This window comes from Thalassophryne amazonica, chromosome 20, assembly GCF_902500255.1.
Source record: "Thalassophryne amazonica chromosome 20, fThaAma1.1, whole genome shotgun sequence".
NCBI classification, from domain to species: domain Eukaryota; kingdom Metazoa; phylum Chordata; class Actinopteri; order Batrachoidiformes; family Batrachoididae; genus Thalassophryne; species Thalassophryne amazonica.
Window position 1 is genome coordinate 46150396 of NC_047122.1, and position 20441 is coordinate 46170836.

The 20441-nt window shown below is 40.2% G+C and overlaps 1 protein-coding gene across 2 annotated transcripts in view; it reads left to right on the plus strand.

Moving 5' to 3' along the window:
• Positions 1 to 15614, plus strand: part of triqk (triple QxxK/R motif containing) — a 30319-nt gene extending 14705 nt beyond the window's left edge. For both annotated transcript variants that reach the window (XM_034160968.1, XM_034160969.1), the window contains 2 exons: positions 1576 to 1661; positions 13977 to 15614. In XM_034160968.1, the coding sequence (XP_034016859.1) occupies positions 1576 to 1661; positions 13977 to 14084 (194 nt within the window). In that variant the 3' untranslated portion in view covers positions 14085 to 15614. The remainder of the gene's footprint in view (positions 1 to 1575; positions 1662 to 13976) is intronic.
• Positions 15615 to 20441: the final 4827 nt, after the last annotated feature.

The following is a 20441-nucleotide window of genomic DNA, read 5'->3' on the forward strand; positions in this document are numbered from 1 at the left end:
TTGTTATTGTATGAGGCACAAAGAACCCAAGAGTAAACTGCTTGTTGTTGCCACTGACCAGATGAAAATGACATTGTTGGGCTGAATGTGTGCACATTTACACCACTAAATGTAAAGAAACTTTTTAAAAAGACTGCACATTTTTAAAATGATTCTCCTCAGCTGTGGTTTTGAATGTATCACAAAGGGCAAACAAACTTGGTGCCAAGTAGTATGAAGTAGTGTGTGTTTATTTATTAATATGACATAATTTGCAGCTCATTGGTATTTTGGAAAGATGGTATTTTCTTAAATGTACCTCAAAGGGTTTTGTGCTTTATACAGATGTTAGCCACACAGGTATGCCAACATATATTGATATACAGTGGTCCCTCGTTTTATCGCGGGAGTTGCGTTCTAAAAATAGCCCGCGATAGGTGAATTCCACGAAGTAGTCAGCATTATTATTTTTTTTTACAATTATTATAAATGTTTTAAGGCTATAAAACCCCTCACTACACACATTTTCTCACTTTTCTCTCCTGTGTAAACACTCTCAAAGTTCAAACCTTAGTAGAAAAATAAGTCCAGTATTATAGAATGAAACCAAAGATCAAAACCTGTTTTCAGGCCCAAACATTTGTTTGAGAAATAAAAATAGAACGTTTTCCTATAAATAATTGATGGATTTTAGAACAAATTAAATTTTAACGATCAACCTACGAGGTTGGACACATAAGAAATTATTCATAGCAACTGACCAGTATTTCACAGTTCCTCTGATCGCGCCTCTTCGTCGTGGCGTTGCTCCGCAGCGTCTTTTTCCGAGTGATATGGGTAGTTGTTGGCGCTCTTCTTTTTTTTTTTTTTTTTTTTTTTTTCTTCTGAGCGAGAAGAATAAACACACACGCAGAACACAATGCGCGTGCTTTTTTTTCGCTGCTGGAGCGCTCTGCATCAAAACAGCGAGTGTAGTCTCTGGACCTGTTGCCAGATTTTGGCTGCAACTAAGCACAGCAGACAGTTTAAAAAAAAAAAAAAAAAAAAGCATGCAAAATTGCACTAAAAAAATCCGCGAGACCGCGAAAGGTGAACCGCGATATAGTGAGGGACCACTGTATTCATTAAATCTTTTGTAGTAGATGCTTGCTATTTCTTAAAACAGAAATCAACTAGTTTTATAAGTTGCATGTTTCATCTTGTCGATTCCAAGTTTGAGTGATTATATTAAGAATAGTTATTTACTGCCATTGCTGTCCTGAGACTCATTCATGCTTACTTACATACAGTAAATCTGTCATTTCAAGTGAAGTACTAGTCACAGCCCACTTGCTTCCATGTCCTTCTTTTTGGCACAGATGTTAAGCAATACATTCACTAGATGGCACTGTAGAGGTTCAAAGGTTTCTCACATCAAACATAGTGATGCTTCAAGAAGTCTTGAAAATGTATCCACAGCAAAAGGGAGAAAGGTCATCTGTGTGGCTTTTAAACGCTTCATGATATTTTGTACAAGTTGATGGTAACTTTTATTTCAGCATGACATGCAGATAACATCCCAGTCACATTGACTTCTTAATTTAATCTTTCCAACAGGGAAGCAGGACTACAAAAAGACCAAGTCTGCATTAAGGGCTACACGGCTGAAGGCTGAGGTGAAGAAGAGTTCTTCTGGTTTGAGGGTGAGACTAGTCTGGACTTCCTTTCAGTTCTGTATTACTCTGTCTGCTTGTCTCAGCCTGTCACTATGTCTGCCTTCTTGCCTGTCTGTCCCATCTGTCATTCTGCTCGTCTCTCTGTTTGCCAACCATCTCCCCGTGTGTTTGGGAGCGTGTCTCAGTCGATCACACGCGCTTTCCAGATTGTTGACTCAACCCTCACACTGCTTCGAAATTACTGAGGATCCTGATGATTTATATGACACAAATATCTTACAGCATAACCTACTCTTTGAATTGCCATGGAAGAGGGGAACGGAGAAGATGGAAAAGACGGAAGAGTCCTCTGTGTAAAGATTCAGATTAGGAAAAAAAATAAGATTTAGATTAAGAGAGTCCACTTTTGTGAAAGATGGGTAGATGTTGGTGGAGGAATAATGTTGCAGAAGAGATAGTAAAAGGAATGAGAATGTTGGGTGATTCATTTTAAAGAGAAGGGAGGTGGCGATGCCAGGGTTTTAAAAAAAAAAAAAAAAAAAAAAAAAAAAAAAAAAAAGCACTTCCTTTATGACAGTACAGCGAATTGGAGCAGAAAACGATGGATGACTCCCAAGTTTATCACTGTAGCAAACACGGTTCTACTGTTTATGCTTTTCATCATTCATTTGATTTAATACAAAATATGTCTGTTTCACAATTTCTTAAATTTTTTTTGTCTTTCTTTTTTACTTGTTTATTTTTCTTTGCTGCATTCACAGCTGGTTCTGTTTGCATCACATTAATGGCCAAATTGCTTCACTGACACATTAAACTCCAGTTGGCGCATAATGTGGACATGATCGAGTCACTGAGGATTAAACACTGGGTGAAATGGTCAGGTTTTAAAATATACATCTCTTGGACAGGCAAGGCCTCATTAAGCATGTCTTTAATCCAATTAGATTAGTCCATATCTTGAAATATTGATATTGCTCATGAATAATTCAGATTTTTCATGCCCGAGACGAAGGGAATTTTCAGGGATCGGATTAAAAATACCTCTGGGATGAGTCTATTAAACCGACTCAGACCTCTTGGCCTCCAATTTCGGTTGAACTTCAGTCCAAATGTAATGGATATTTGGCCACGCCTGCCTTCCCACTGGGTTTTTTGAGTGCAGTGTAACGTTGTGATTATTGCCCATTTTGATGACAGAAAGACGGCGTTCATTTGGCTCCAGTTTTGAGCATGTTGATGTCTGCATAAAGTCTGCCCTGATTCTCCCCTTTTCTTCTCTACCAACCAACTCCGTGTTTGAGATGCTGCCCTCAGATGCATCTGGTGTTTCAGAAGAGCCAAGCAGGCATGTGGTCTCAGACAGTCTGGCAGCTGCCAGGGCAGCCTGTCTCTGGGCTATCCTGGTAGCAGGGCAGCCTGGGTAAGCTGGCACACAGAAGTATGCAAAGATGGATAGAAAGAGGGCAACAATCACGAGTTGTTGAGGTGCATAAAATGCTGATCTGCAAAGTGTTGAAGCTTGGCCCGTCTGTTATATTTGTGTTTTTACCTGAACACAGTTGCACAGATATTTGTTGTGCACATCTTCTTCATGTCATCACAAGCAGACAAGCCAAAAGACAGGAATTGCACCATCAGATGTTTGCATTATACCTTAAGTTACATACAACTTTCATATGTAGTCTGAGAATAGAGCTGCAACAATTACAGTATTTTTGGAGCTGTAAGTCCCACCAGAGTATTTGTCACATCTGTCCAAAAATGTGCCATGAAGAGGGGGAAAAAAAAAAACGTATGTCACTTTGACCTCTAATTATTAATTCAAACAGCATTAACAATCAGAAGCTAATGAGCTAAGTAATGTTACTATACAAGGCATTAAAAAACCCCTCAAGTAAACTGCTTACACTGCAAACACTTGTATTAGATTTGGCTTGCTGACCTGCTGTTTTTGTTTTCTCACACAGTCCAAACAAGTCTTGTGCTGACAAGTATGAAAGTTTATAGTCTCTGTTTTTATTCCAAAGTGCAGTATTTCAGTTTGGGGAAATGTTTTTGTAAATGTATTTGTTCTTGAAGACACACAGAACATCTCATCATTGAGATTTTGTTGTGTGGGCCGCTGAAGAGGAGGTACTGCTGGCCCACCACCACCAGAGGGCGCCCTGCCTGGAGTGCGGGCTCCAGGCACCAGAGGGCGCTACCGCATCATGGGAGTAATCTGGGTGACAGCTGTCACCCATCACCAAACACAGCTGTTTCTACTCAGCACCGAGGTATATCAGGAGGACGGCGTCTCCACCTCAGTGCCGAGATATCGCCTAAGACCAAGGTAACATTCTCTGCAGCATATTCTGTGATTGACAAACTTGTTAAACCTTTCAGGACTGGTGACTACTGAGACCCTCCTTCTTTGGATAAGTACTCACCTTCCTGCTGAACTTTGCCAAGAGGTGGAGGCGGCTTCTCCCCTCTCTGTACTGGGTGCGTTCATCCACTCCTGTGTGTTCTTGCTCTCTCCTGCCAGCAGTGCCGGATCCGACGAGCGGAGGCAGTGGCCACCTGGGAATTCGGGACTTGGCGGTTCCAGTATTTCCAGGGTTCGGTGGCAGTGGAGATCTGGGTGGTTCCGGTTCGACTGAGACGGACGTCTCCTATCTTCGAGCCTGCCCACACGACACCAGCGGATTCGACCCTAAACATTGTGTTTGTTATACTACTCGTGCTTGTTTCAGTAGTAAATCTTGTTTTTTACTTCCTCCATTGTCCATTCATTGCGCCCCCTGTTGTGGGTCCGTGTTCCTACACTTTCACAACAGATTTTATTGTCTTACAGCAGTTGGCATCCAGCTTAACAGTGTGTTATCACCACTTTCTGCAAAACAAATTAATTTATAATGAAAATATTCATTAGTTGTGCTTTTTATAAAATATGTCCCAGTTTTATTTATTTTTTTGTCTTTATCTGTCTCAGGAAGAGGCAAAACTGTGTGCATGATTGTCTTCTTTAATGTAAACACACACTTTTAAAATACTTTTTATGAGGAAGTAATACAAGCTGAAGGTTATTGGTAGAATTCTTGGTTATGATTTGCTGGTAAGTCAACCAAATGACTCATAAAATCATATCAGATTATTTAAAGAGCCCTATTTGGGATTATTTGAAATTGGTCTTTGAAATTTGACGAAGACGAAGTGCCCCACCGAAAGCAGCAAAGCAGATTTGGATGGAACCCTCCATACCCTACAAATGGAGTACCCCTCTCCACCAAAAAAAACACCAATTCTTCCTTCTGTATAACAGCTAGAACCACTCCCCGGGGAAATGTATAAATAAATATCCTACATCTTGGTGTGTGTGCCTCATTATTCCAAACTGTAAAAGTGACTTTAGTCGGTACCACTTGGAATACTATTTACTAAGATCTAACTGCACCTCCCCATCAACAAGTGCCAGCATTAACTCAACCAAAAATACACTTACAAACAACCCCTAACTCAATAACTAAACACCTTCACCTGTAGTGTGAATATGCACAGTCACTGCACAAAACTTATTTACCTAAATTACCCAACAGTTAACCCCACTACACAACAAATGGAACCCAATGTCAAATGGCACGACCACTCCACACCAAGAGGCACACAGATCCCCAATCAAATTATATGGATCCAGTCAGCCATAATCAGATAAATTAAAAATCTTTAGAGGGGCACAACGTTATTTACCCCTTGCAGTTTTTTTTTTTTTTGATAGAGACCATTTCTGCCATCTATTATCATGCAAATGTTTTTTCAGTCCCAGCACATTGTCCCCATTTCCTTTATAATGAAAATTCAGTAAGGTATATATTATATTCTGCTAGTGTATATAAAGGTATATCTAAAAAGGAAGAGTAAAATAGGAGAGTAGAAAAGAGTAGAGTAGAGCCACTTAGATGCGTCAAACCATTTATCCTGGGTTGAAGATTCAGGTTTGTACCAGCTTTGCGTGATGGCTTTCCTGGCAGCTGTAAGTAGTATCTTCACCATGTAGCAATCCTCTACTTGCACTACAGGTGTAATATAACCTAGCTATAAGATAGTACCTGCAAAAGGAATAACATATCCAAGAACCTTAAACAAAACAGCATGTATGTTTTTTCCAAAATGGTTTTAACTTTTCACAACTCCAGAATGTGTGTGTGGTGAGCATTCAAAAAGCCACATTGTCTCCAACATAATTGCAATGATAGTGACTTTTTACTTTGAATCTTAGGTGTAATAAAAAAATCCTCATTGATTTGAACTAGTAGAAGTATGTTGAAGTAAATGCTTGTCATACCATTCCTCTGTAGATATTTCCACATTTAATTCACCTTTCCATTTTGATTTCACATAGAATGTTGAGTTATGTTTACTCTCCATAAGAATCTCATAAAACCTAGACATTATTTTATTACAGTTACTATTAGGTTGGCATGCACTCAGCATAACTTTCATCACTGGATTAAATTCTGGAGTATTCGCTGTCTCTGCTGCTATCCGACGTCAAACCTGTGCAAAATCAACCTCAAGCAACAAAGGAGAAGCTTAAAGAAATTCCTCGACTCTGTACTCATTCATACATGGTCTGAAACCTGACTCAGATATGAATTGTATGTCATCCCTATCAGTACGACTGCTGTGTGAACAATCTCATACGAGTATAGGTCATTTACAAAGAGAAATGTGAACTGACTAGAAGAAAAGATCAAGTCTGGTTGAGAGCACTTCATCTGGTAATGTAAACACAGCCGAAGTAGCCACAGCACATAGACTGCAGCAGATAAAACAAGCATGCTGCCTTGTCTAATTGGCACACCAGCCTTCTGTTCAGTTCTGTGCTGTTTTCCCTCAGTCATATTGAATTGCTGAGCTCAGTAGGTTTGGGGGGAAAACACTGACGGCATTGGCAGAAAGTGAAGACGGCGCATAATGATTCTTGGTATCTTCCAGCTGTCATTTGTGAATATAAGTTTTACACTAGATGGGAATTGATTGCTTTGCCAAAAAGAATGATGAATGTTTTTGAGTATTTTCATAAATCCACCACATTTCTCTGATAGTTTAGCTTAACATTGTTGGTTGGAGGTCCATTCAGTTTTAAGCAGCAGTCTCTGTCTGCTGTTCATGCAATCTAATTTAATTCCTGGTTGTTCGTTTTATTTTGGAGAAAGCTCCTGAATGCCAGGCATATCCCGCATCACTGCTCATAAAATGTTGAGTAAAGGCTTTTGGTATAAACTATAAATGTAGCCTGTCCTTGAATCAAACTACAGCTTGTGATTAAATTACGTTGGATGTTTGATGTGTGCTCGCTTTGATTCGGGAGCTCATTCAGATTTTCTTAATCTTTTTTTTTTTTTTTTCCCCTCTTAATTATATATATTGTTTTTAGTTGATTTGAAGGGGGGGTTTTAGGTTTTATGGTAAGTGTGTGCAGTTTAGTTTATGGTAGGCTGCTGTGAAAGACTGGATTGTGTTAAGGAGGTTCATTTAGTTTGTTGGCGTCTCGTCCGGAGGCGTATGTTCTTGTGATCACTTTGGCCTTTATATGTAATTGTATTTGCATGTATTTCAACAAGATACCTTAAGAATGCCTTATCTGATTTTGGACAAAGTTGGCAGGTATGTGGGGCTTATGGATGGTGGAAAAATGAATGGTGGAACACTGATAATACACTGAGAATCACAAATTGGTTTTGATGTAATCTATGACTACACTGGTTCACAGACCCCTGAATTGATGATAAATGCGCTATGAACCAGTCGATGGTGTATTTTATAATGTTATGCTGCTTCTTCAAACTCGTAAAGGCTCAGTGGTTAGTGCGAGACTGGTGGGTTCAGAATTGGGAAGGTCTCTTTACTCCCGCGCTACTGTATATCTGCATCGCTTCTGGCTGATGCACCACTGCCTTCTCTCTTCTGCAGAGTGGACTTGAATTATCACAAAATACATTTGTTCCTGCACATTCCTGAATTACAGTGCAGGGAAATGCATGCTAACAAGCTAAAAACGGCTGGCTTTTTCTATGCTGAGGATTCTGGTGCTACCCCCTAGTGGTGAGCAAAAAGAAGAGCAGAGGTAGTACCAATATATTATAGTTCTGAAGAATATCCCAGTTTTTTATGAAATATGTATTTGATCTTGAGCAATGATTTTGGTTTATTCTAATTTATCTTGGATAATATCTACAAGGAACATAAATATCTACATTAAATAAAGGATTAGCTCTGATTGCATCAAATTCACACTGAATTGAACAGTTAATGATCAAATATCATCCCTGAATCTTATTGTAGCCCATGTAGCTAGATACATATCAGATTGTTTTATAAGGGAAAGATGCAGGCCCCTCAAAGAAATTGTTTTATTTTGGTTAGTGATCAAGGCCAACCATGCTAATTGGCAAGTGCATATGTTTTCTTGCAAATGAAGGTGACTGTTTAAAAGCCCATATAACAATTTCCTGACATGCATTTGTGGAGTTGCTGTGCTCTCTGAGCACATCTAAATGGAATTACCTTTTTTTTTTATTATTATTTTGTTGGTGAAGCTGGTGCACTCTAGCTCTGTGATGGAGAGGTTTTGAAGTGTAGTTCTCAAAAAGACACTTGTTACATTTCATGTAATCAACAGGCAGTTTGAAGAGAACATAATGAAATTGTAACTACCCCTGAACCTACTTGGCAAGATTGTGGCAAAAGCTGCAACAGTGAGCCTATAAAGGGGTAATTAAAACCCTGAGATAGCATGTGTGTGTGTTTGCCACCTGCATACAACCAAAATCACTAAATGTGCTTTGGTTTGCATGTACACACATGAAGACAAACAAACCCAGGAGGAGAGTAAAAGGCGGACCAGATGATGTCTGCTGAGCTGTAGTTTGTCGCCAGGGTGACGGCGACCGAGCGGCTCCCAGCATGCCGAGTGTGCTGCAGCTGCCGTCGGTGCTGAGAGGGCTGCGTGATTTTTAAATGATGATGATGATGATGTGCTTGGGCTCCGTCCAGGGTTCCCCATCAAAATTTGGGCAGAGATTTTGTGTGTGTGTGTGTGTGTGTGTGTGTGTGTGTGTGTGTGTGTGTGTGTGTGTGTGTGTGCGCATAAATGCATTTGTGAGACAAAGAGTCAACACAGTGGGCCGCTCTCTTCCAAAACAATAAACTCAATCAATTGCAGGTGCTTTGTACAAATCAAGTGTTTTTACCCAAACCCCTCCAGCTTGTCTTCACAGATGAGCCACTATAACCAGATGTTCTTTTTGTCTTTCACTCAGAGCTAGAAGCTGAACCAAATAAATAAATAAATAAAAACCTGGATTTCATTTTGGTGTGTTCTTTTTGTTACCGTGGCGATTCAATAAAATCCTTACCTACGTCAGGCGGAACATGGCGCAACACTTTCATTGTGATGTTGTTTATAGAATTACAAAGTTTTGCTTTTGTCAGATCCCCCCCCCGTGCTTTCAAACCTGCAAAGCAACACAAAAAAGCAGAAAACAATCAAGCCGCTGCGATTTGATAACCGTTCTTTTTCTCTGTGGTCTAGGCAAAATAGAAAAGTAAATCATGCGGTGTGAGTGTGGCGGTTAATATACGAAACCAAAGTGCATGAAATTTAAAAGTTTTCCAATTAAGAGCAGCGGCTTAAGCGTTTGGAGGCTGCCGGGATGGAGATAAATGTGGGCCGAGGCTAATGAAGACCAACGCTGCTGATTACTCGGCACTACAACATGTACACAAAGAGCAGTGGCTGCTGTGACGCCTTTTAATTGTCACCCCCTTCATCAGAGAGGAGTTAGTACCCTCTCCTCCCCCCCGTACCCCTCTTCATTTAAATGCAGCCTTATCTCTCGCTTGTTTTTGCTCTCATTCTCACTGCTAACTCTTGTTTTTCCTTCTCTCTCTGCTTGGCTGACTTTTATCCTCTGTGCACGACGCTGCATATACCAATTACTGACTAGTTCTCATTGTTTGTTTATTTATGTTTATTTTTAAGTCATGGCTGTCTACTTAGACTTAAATAGATAAAAATAAAAAAAATAGCTTGACTTTGACCTTTTGGCAAAATGCAGTTGGGAGGTCGGGCTTCCTTGACAAACCAAGTTTGATAGAAATCAGAAACAGGACCTACAGACAGACTTGACCTTGCCACCAGTGATTGATTTTTTTTTTTTTTTGGCCTTGCCTGGGCAATGCTGGAACCCACCTCCATACAGTAGTGTTCAGAATAATAGTAATGCTATGTGACTAAAAAGATTAATCCAGGTTTTGAGTATATTTCTTATTGTTACATGGGAAACAAGGTACCAGTAGATTCTCACAAATCCAACAAGACCAAGCATTCATGATATGCACACTCTTAAGGCTATGAAATTGGGCTATTAGTAAAAAAAAAAAAAAAAAAAGTAGAAAAGGGGGTGTTCACAATAATAGTAGTGTGGCATTCAGTCAGTGAGTTCGGCAGTTTTGTGGAACAAATAGGTGTGAATCAGGTGTCCCCATTTAAGGATGAAGCCAGCACCTGTTGAACATGCTTTTCTCTTTGAAAGCCTGAGGAAAATGGGACGTTCAAGACATTGTTCATAAGAACAGCGTAGTTTGATTAAAAAGTTGAGTGGAGAGGGAAAAACATACGCAGGTGCAAAAAATTATAGGCTGTTCATCTACAATGATCTCCAATGCTTTAAAATGGACAAAAAAAACTGAGATGCGTGGAAGAAAACGGAAAACAAGCATCAAAATGGATAGAAGAATAACCAGAATGGCAAAGGCTCATCCATTGATCAGCTCCAGGATGATCAAAGACAGTCTGGAGTTACCTGTAAGTGCTGTAACAGACGCCTGTGTGAAGCTAATTTATTTGCAAGAATCCCCCGCAAAGTCCCTCTATTAAATAAAAGACGTGCAGAAGAGGTTACAATTTGCCAAAGAACACATCAACTGGCCTAAAGAGAAATGGAGGAATATTTTGTGGACTGATGAGAGTAAAATTGTTCGTTTTGGGTCCAAGGGCCGCAGACAGTTTGTGAGACGACCCCCAAACTCTGAATTCAAGCCACAGTTCACAGTGAAAACAGTGAAGCATGGTGGTGCAAGCATCATGATATGGGCATGTTTCTCCTACTATGGTGTTGGGCCTATATATCACATACCAGGTATCATGGCTCAGTTTGGATATGTCAGAATACTTGAAGAGGTCATGTTGCCTTATGCTGAAGAGGACATGCCCTTGAAATGGGTGTTTCAACAAGACAATGACCCCAAGCACACTAGTAAACCAGCAAAATCTTGCTTCCAAACCAACAAAATTAATGCCTCACAGATGTGAAGAAATCATGAAAAACTGTGGTTATACAACTAAATTCAAGTTTAGTGATTCACAGGATTGCTAAAAAAGTAGTTTGAACATAATAGTTTTGAGTTTGTAACGTCAACAGCAGATGCTACTATTATTGTGAACACCCCCTTTTTTACTAATAGCCCAATTTCATAGCTTTACTAGTGTGCATATCATGAATGCTTGGCCTTGTTGGATTTGTGAGAATCTACTGAATCTACTGGTACCTTGTTTCCCATGTAACAGTAAGAAATATACTCAAAACCTGGATTAATCTTTTTAGTCACATAGCACTACTATTATTCTGAACACTACTGTATGTGTGCCAATGAGAATGGGGGGGGCACCTTAAATTTTAATCTTTGAACTGCAATAATTTGACCCACCTCCATATGTGTTATGCAGTTTGAAATGTAAAAATGGAAATTTTAACCTTTGAACCAATGACATTCACACCAGTGACTGACCAATGGTAAATTTGATCTCATCTGGATGATTTCAGAACCCATATGTCAAGGTTGGTGGGCAACAGAGTGACAAATCAAAAATATGACCTTCTGACTTTTTGCCAAAACCCTTTTGGGCCAGTTTGATAGAATTAAAAGTTGAAGCCTCCTGTGAGACAACACTGAGCACAACTTTAAAATAAAAATAAAAAGACTTGTGCTGTGAACAACAGCTGTTTTTACAGGTTTAATTCAGTTAACACCTTTTTTGTGGCCCATTTTCCATGTTAAAATGTGCTTTCTTGACTCAAAATATTTCTTCTTGAATAACCTCCAATCAGAATCTACTCTCCTAAAGCCCTCCAAGCTCTCCAGTCTTGATTAGAAAGTTTGCTACTAATGAGTTGTCTTGATAAAGAATAGCTGGTGTTGTTCAATAGTCTAAGTGGCCCTAATGAAACTCCAGCTGATGAAGATTGTAATCGTGTGAGCGCCACATAATGAACAAGCGCTCTAAATTCCCCATTTTCAACTTGAATGCCACTCCTCTGGAAAACCCCAATTTTGTCAATTACCCAACAGGAAAAAAAAAAATGTTAGTTTAACTTCCCAATAAAAGTGTCAGGGAATGTGATTTTAGATCAAATGATAATAGTTTTCAGATTGTGTAGTTTGTGAAATGTGATGCATTTTGCCTCCATCCCCACTCCCACGTAATCTTTAAAAACCAGCTGAAAGCTCAAGAAAATTTCTCAACAGCTTGTTATAAACATGTTTAACTGTCACTGTCACCTTTGACCTTGTGTGACGGCTTAAATCTTCAAATCCTGCACATAAAGGCTTTAATCTGCTTCATATTTGCCAGTTTGATAGACTTACTTCTGCAACACGTTAGTAACAACATAAATGGAACAAGACGGGAACTCTGAGAAAGCAACGCTCACTCTACGCACTTTGCTCACAAATGCTGTAATTTCAACATTTGACACAATGATTATATAGATCAGCATTAACTGTGTTGACCTTTCAGCTTGTCTGACAGCTTCTTCTCCAAACCATTTCGGGATGTGGCTACAGGTTCGAGACCTTTCCTTCACTCCAAGACTCTGTAGCGCCATAGCGTGATTAATAGCAGTCCGCTGTGGTAGGGGTGTAACAGTTTGACGCGAATCATGGTTTCACGGTCAGAATACAGTTCAAACCTGTCAGGTTTCCTCATAAGTGTTGAACAATAATTAAAATGATGCAATATCAAGTTTTAATCTAAGCTGTTCTACTGAGTTATCCTGTGTGTGCAGACACACAGAACTGAACACAAAGCTTGGTACTGATGATGCCTTAAGATGTATGCAAACACAACACTGACATTTTTCTGATGACTTACCACTTTACTCTAGGGGGAAAATACCTTTTCAGAAAATTTTATATTTATAAGTTTGAATATTTCATATTTTCACAGATCATTTAAGCTGCATCTTTGTGCTTAAAGTATCATTTTTAAACTTCATCCAGGCAAACATTTTGCACAAAGTGAGTGACATTTTTCTGATACATTTTATTTGTATTTTACTATTTCTTACCTTTTCCTTCCCTTAACCATCACCCCGCATTTTGTTCTCCCATCACAAAATTAATTTGTGTTCCCGCATTTTTGTGACTGTTTCACGAACCATAGATTATTTTACTTTTTGTGATGTCATCATGAAATTGAGTGGGATTGGGTTGGTTTAGTCACATCAGCATTAAGCCCCGGTCACACGGCACTAACGAAGTGCACCGAAGCCAAAACGAAACAAGAAATCTGGACTTAGGTTGACTTTCGGAGATATCGTTTAACCATTGTCCAGCTTTGTTCCTGTTGCTGGCGCGTCATCAGAATTTTCAAACTGTTGAAAATGTGAATGAATCCTGACAAAAAATTAAATTCATCCGTATTCCGTTTTACTTTGTCTTGATGGTTCCTCATCGTTTGCATAGTTCCTGTAACATCAGTGTTCTGTTTGATTATCGTCCAACTCCATCCAACCTCCAGCCTCTCTCTGTCTCAAGCCTGTCAACGTCTGACTGTGACGTGCCTGTGCGCACACATTGTCAAAACAACAGAGCTGCAGGTAGCTGTGGACAGCACAGACTCGCTGCAGAAATGATCACATGCTGGTGCTTCCTTTTGATTTTGTTTAAAGCGTCAAGGTCGCCGCTCGCGTCATTTTACTTTTGTTAGTTTTGGTTTCGTTTCTGTTTATGTGCTCTGCACGCGCAGAGTAGTGGGAGAAGTCCAGGCTCATTGTCCACTTTTCCCGATTTTTTCCTTCATTCAGCTAACGCCGGGTGACCGGGCCCTTACCTGAAATTGTATTTTGTTTTCATCTTTTCAACAAAATAAAAATTGAGGTGTGTGTGTGTGTGTGTGTTTTTTAAGATGGCCAGTTTCTACCTGTCAAATATATAAAAAAAAAAAAAAATACCATTCAGTGAAGATAAGTGCTAAGATGGACTCCACATGTCAGAACTTCTCCTTGTTCTCCTCAGGACGCCTTCCTGGTTATCGTAGCCATCCTGTTCTTTGTGCTGTGCATCTACGCCTTCTTCTATCTAAATCTCAGCACAGAGATTGACATGGACTTGGACATGGATTAACACAGAGAGAACAGCGGGACGGCTGCAGGACTCTCATTTCGTCATGCTTTACGTGAGGACAGGATGGGGATGCGAGAGCAGTGCACGCCGTCACACAACTGCACGAAAGGGAACCGTATTTCTCGACCCTACAGACATCCTGTTACCATTTGTTGACTGTTTGGCAAGATGGTGATGGGGAAGTGACTCCAAAACACTTAATGTCACAGTGTGTCAAACAGTTTTACATTCAACTGATTTTTTTTACTTTTTATATAATTTTTTGACTCTGAATGCCTTTAAAGTTCATTGTCTCTGCCAAGAAGGTAATGCTTTCATTAGTGATTTTTGTTTGTGTGTTAGCAAGACAATACAAAACGTAATAAACAGATTTCATTAAATTTTGTGATCAGAATGGTAATGTTCTACGAAATGGGTAATTCAGTTTTTGAGGTGAGAGGGAATATATTGTAGAACTGAGATCTAGAAGGATGTTTGGCCCAGAGCAACATTCAGCTCGAAATGTGAAGATGATCAAATTTGGTGAACAGATGGATAATGCCCTATAAAATGAAGGATTTCTGTTTGAATTTGATCTGGAATGTAATTTAGATCCAGGAGACATTTTAAGCATTCAAGGACTTGCAGCCTTGGTGGACTCGAGTGCCTTCTAGTTCCTGTCATGTTTCAGTCTTCTGTTTGATGGAGCAGGTGGCTCTGTGGCAGAAGAGGCTGTGTCTCCACGACAGGCTGCCTGTGTGTTCTTGGATATGACATTTAATCTGCACGGTCCTGATCCAACCAGCTGTACCAATCTTGGCTGGAGAAGTAGCCTGCAGTGGACTGGTGGTTCATCCAAGGGGAGTCATGGACTTCCATGCACCTGCCCTATTGACCTCAGGGCCTGTATAGACCTTACTTTTGCTTATATGTAATGAAAATAACCTGACAAGTGAAGACTTGTCAGGCTGCAAAATAATTGTTTGAGAAAAAGGTTACTGACCTTTTACTTCAGGTTCTTTTGTAATAAAAGTTGTAAAATTTGCATTTAGCATATTGTGAGGAGACTTTTCTAAACTTGCTCTGATAATTAAATTCTCTGGAGATGCAGGCCTCTATTTCAGTCTAGTCCTCTCATCACTGGGACAAGCATTAGTCTCTTATTCCTGTGTACAAAAGTCTCCTCTTGGATATCTGGAGAATCACAAAGTGTGAGATTAGAATTCGCAAAGCCCTTACCGTGATTGAGCATATGTGCGGAATTCACAACATGTTACACTTTATCCAGGAAATATTCACAGCGTTTCACTTTTTCCACATTTTATGTTTCAACCTTTTTCCAAAATGGATGAAATTCATTTTTTTCCCCCTCAAAATTCTACACAATACCCCATAATGACAATATGAAAAAAAACTTTTTTGAGATTCCAGGATTAGCATTAGTGAGTGAAGAGGTCGGCCTCCTAAGAAGCATCTTGATGAGTTTCCTCTTCGTCGAATGTGGTGGTGTTTCCTTAATGAGATGATGTTTAATAAAGATTTATAAGTGATGCTTTAGCCTTCAGATTTGCTGTTTGTGTTATATAATCTGAAACAGAGTTGTGATTTGTTCTTATGTTTGTGTGATGCACAAGAAGCCCTGTATCGCACAGTCCTTTAAAATCACCTCCATTCCTAACGTGTCTGAAATGAGCTTTTTCTTCCTGTCAGGCTTTTTTCCAACAACAAGTCTTACATTTGTGTCTGACTGTGCTCAGCGGCTGATATGATTCTTGAAATGTGACACACATTTTCTCTCCCCTGACCTTCTGACCTCTTGTAAAAGAACGTATGTCAAAGAAGCCATTATGATAAGCGTGCGCCGTGCCCTCACCCCACGGGTTTTATCTGGCCTTGGTGCATTCAGATCCCTCCTCCACCGCTGTGAGTCATGCACATGTGTAACAATAGATCACCTGCAGTAATGGACGTTCATGCACGACACCTTTTATCCAAAGAGTTGCTATTACAACCACAAGAGCTCTGACATCAGCACAATGGAAAGGACACGGCAGAACAATCTATTTCTTCACTCCCACATTTTTCCAAGATGAACCGTTAAACGTTTGTAATCACCAGCGATATTACTGAATCGATTTTTGTGGCGCTGCATTGTCGTTATGACTCTGTGTTTTGCAGTTGCTGATTTTGTTTTGGAGTTCCTTTCATGTAGTTGCATTTATAATGTCAAATGTTTTGTTTTATAATATTTTTAAAACCAGGCTAAAGCGAAATAATTTTGGTTTAGGTGTTTGATTAATGCATGTCTTTGCAGACTAGATGGTGATTTTCATAATGGTGGATTGGGTGCGGATTTTAAAATTTATGACTAATATTTGCCCTCAGTTACAGTGGAATAACATTGAAGATAACAAATTTATGCATAGCTGCTAATTAGTGCTAAAGTTGCTAATATAAAATGTAATACCAAATGTATAAGTGTTCTCACTTGTATAGTTGACATGAATATGGAAGGCTAGCTATCAAGACAAAACAGTTTTTGTATCAAGAAACTGCAAGAGTTGATACTTCTGCATTTGCTTAATTTTTCAGCACTGGATGTTTCCACTAGCCAATGAGCATAGAGCAGCTCAAACTGGTGATAACAAAGGAGATGCTAATGCTAATAATGTGCAAGTCAAAGTTTCCAGAAATGTGTAATATCAAATTACTTTCTGGCAACAACTAAAGCAAAGCAAACAAATGTGTATTATGACATGTGCTCTCCTTTCAAATGCAGCTAGTCAAAAATGATTTTAAGTCGAAACAAACCCGCTAATGTCATTGCTATTGCTATCAATATTTTGGAAAACAGATGAAGCACAGATAACTAGGTTACAAATCTGTAACACTAATGTTAAGTTTTTCTTGATCTACTTATTGTATTGCTGAGTTTTTTCATAGTTGGTTGATTTAGTCATAATTTCTGCCTCAAAATGCAGAGTAGTTCACAGCACACGTCATGTAACACCTGTGATAATTGACAGCATGTAAGGTGACTGCGGTTTGCTAAACATCTAGCAGGCGGATTTAATCCGGTAGTAGCGCTCATACGAGTGTTTACCACGACCTTAGCGGTGTTCCGCTGGTGCTGAAGGTTTACCTACCATCCTGTAACAAATGAGCTCAACACTACGCACCCAAATCCCTCTCATTAGTCATGTAAAGTTTGTCACTAAGAGTAATTACACTTGGGCCCAAACTTGCGTATGCACAAACACATACGACATAGAATGCAGCCACACATAGCAACACTCGCGTACGACTCTTTACCGGGAAATTTTTCATAATTATGACTGTTGGTGAACCCAACACCACCCTTCTAGGACAGAAAAGAATGTAAGCATTTTGCCGTTTTCCCAACAGTATATGATGTGCAAGCATGCTTGTGTATTAACAGAATACACGGATCGGTGCTAATCAGGATATGGAAATAACCAAGCACAAGATACAGGATGGATGTAATTGGAGGAGGATTAGTACATTTTATATTTAAAAAAAAAAAAATACAGTTTTCTTAACCGAAGCAGAGTTGGTGTGAATGATTTGGAGCTTTGCTGCATCAATTTTTTTCCAGAAACTGTGAGAGACCTCCAGGTGGACACCGTTTGAAAAATTAATATGGCTTTCAGGGACGATTTTATGGGATATAAACAGATTACGGCGTGTTACTGGAGCTTTAAGGATGGCCCACAGCTGCTGAGAGCGCGGCGATCGACATGCTCAGACCCCGCTGAAACAACCAGATCACTTCCAACGTGAAGCCTTTGTTGATCCGGGAGGTCGTCTGACTTTCACAAAAAGGCAAGAGACATGGACATCAGCACTTTTTCGGCACATTCCACTGTTACAGGAGTTTTTTTCATGGAAAGAAAAGCGGAGGGACGCGCCACGGAGCCGTTCATTACGCGGCACAAAACCACCTCCGTGTTGGTCTCACAGGACGGCTTTGAGATGGCTTTCAGACGGATTCCGGTTGCTTTCCAGTCGTGTGATTATCCGATTGTGCGCGTCGCGGTGGAGCCACATGGTGCAAAGCAACGCCGTGATGAAGCCTCACAGGACATGTTGGGGCATGTCCAGCTCATGCACAATCACAATCGGATAATCACATTCATTGTTAATTGGGAGGCATGGGGAATTTTATGTATTTCCAACTGTGTGTGTGTTTGCGGGGGGGGGGTCCTTCAATAACATGAGGTAAAATTAAAGGATTTGGGCTGTATTTCTGTTACATATGTCACAGAGGTCTCAAACATGTGTGTCATAAATGTTTATAGCACTTGAATGCTTAATATTAAACCTCGACAAACACACAGAAATGTAAAAGAAAGTTAAAAAAAAAAAAAAATATGGTTTTGTCCTATATGACCCCTTTAGTAATTTTCTTGATTGAGGAAGACTTTTTTCATTTTCTGTCTCTTATCCAGGTCGTGGTCAGCAAGTAGTTCAAGCCAACGCTTCCCTATTCACGGCTAGATCCCAAGGCATTCCCAAGCCCGCTGGGAAGTATAATCCCTCCCGCGTGTCCTGGGTCTTCTCCAGGGCCCCCTCCCAGTTGGCCATGCCTGGAAGACCTCCCTAGGGAGAAGACCAGGGGCATGCTCACCTGATACGTGAACCACCTCAATTGACTCCTTTCAATGCGAACAAGTAGTTCGGGTGTTTGTGCTTCTCACCGTGTCCATGAGCATAAACCCAGATGCCAGATGAAGGAATAACATTTCCACCATTTGTATCTGCATTCTTATTCTTTTGGTCATTACCCAAAGTTCATGATTGTAGATGAGGATAGGAGCGTAAATTGAGAGCCTTACCTTCTGGCTCAGCTCCTTCTTCATCACAATGCTCCAGGACAGCTTCTGTAAAACATCAGACATTGCCCCAATCCGTTTATCAATTTCAGGCTTCAATTTACCCCCACTCTTGAACAAGACCCCAAGATACTTAAACTTCTCCACCTGAGGCAATAACTCTTCCTGGCCCAGAAGGGACAATACACCATTTTCCAACAGAGGACCCTAGTCTCAGATTTGGAGGTGCTGATTTTCATCCCAGTCGCTTAACACTCAGCCTCAGACATGCTCGGTGTGCAACGGAGGTCACCTCCTGATGAAGCAAACAGAACCACGTCATCTGCAAAAACTAGAGATGCAGCTCTGTCACCAAAGTGAACTGCCTCCTGTCCATGACTGCACCTTGAAATACTATCTGTGAATGTTACAAACAGGATTGGGGACAAGGGGTAGCCCTGGCTGAGTCCAGCTCTCACTGGGAACCGGGTCTGATGTGATGCAGAGAATGCAGACACAGCTCCTGCTTTGGGTCATTTAGGGGCTGGATCACACATTGCTGCAGTTCCAATACCCATACTCCTGCAGTACCCCCTACGTGACACCTCAAGGGAACACACCTCTTCCAAGTCCACAAAGCACATGTGGACTGGCCGGTCATACACAAGGCCCTTCTAGTGTTCTTGGGAGGGTAAGAGGTAATCCACCGGAACCCTCATTGCTCCTCCTGAATCTGAAGTTCCACTAATGGTCTAAGTCTCCTCTCTAGTGCCCTGGCATAGGCTTTCCCAGGGAGGCTAAGAAATGTGATTCCTCTATAACTGGAACACACTATTCAACCACCTTATTTTAAAGATGGGAAACTCTTCAGGATTAATATCTGGATTAAAAACCTTGAAGAGTCAGACTTTTACAGTTTACATTTAAGAAATCTGTGATTGTTTAATGAATCATCACTGAGGCTTAAATGCAAACTTTCTTCTCACAACAGCATCACACATTATCAATATTTGTATGACTCAGCAGAACAGGAAAAACAGACCTCTGATCATCACAGCCTCAGTGCTGCTGTGTTGATCCGAGCTGCAAATGAGCCAAAATGATTGATTTGAACCAAGAAAAAGGTTCTTAGCCACTGCGAGTAAAAGCAGATAAATTCCTTTTGCCACCTGGTGTTTCTCTTAGCATGTGGCTGCATGGCTAATAGCGCTAGCCCACACATTCTGTTATCTTATACAGTTGTATGTAAAAGTTTGGGCACCCCTGATATCTTCTGTGATTTTCCTTTATAAATCAGTGGTTGTTAGAATCAGCAATTTCAGTTAAATATATTGCATAGCAGACAAACACAGTGATATTTGAAAAGTGAAATGAAGTTTAAGGATTTACAGAAAGTGTGCAATAATTCTTTAACAAAATTAAGCAGGTGCATAAATTCGGGCACCCCAACAGAAAAAATACATCAGTATTAGTAGATCCTCCTTTTGCCGAAATAACAGCCTCTAAATGCTTCCTGTAGCTTCCAATGAAGGTCTGGATTCTGGTT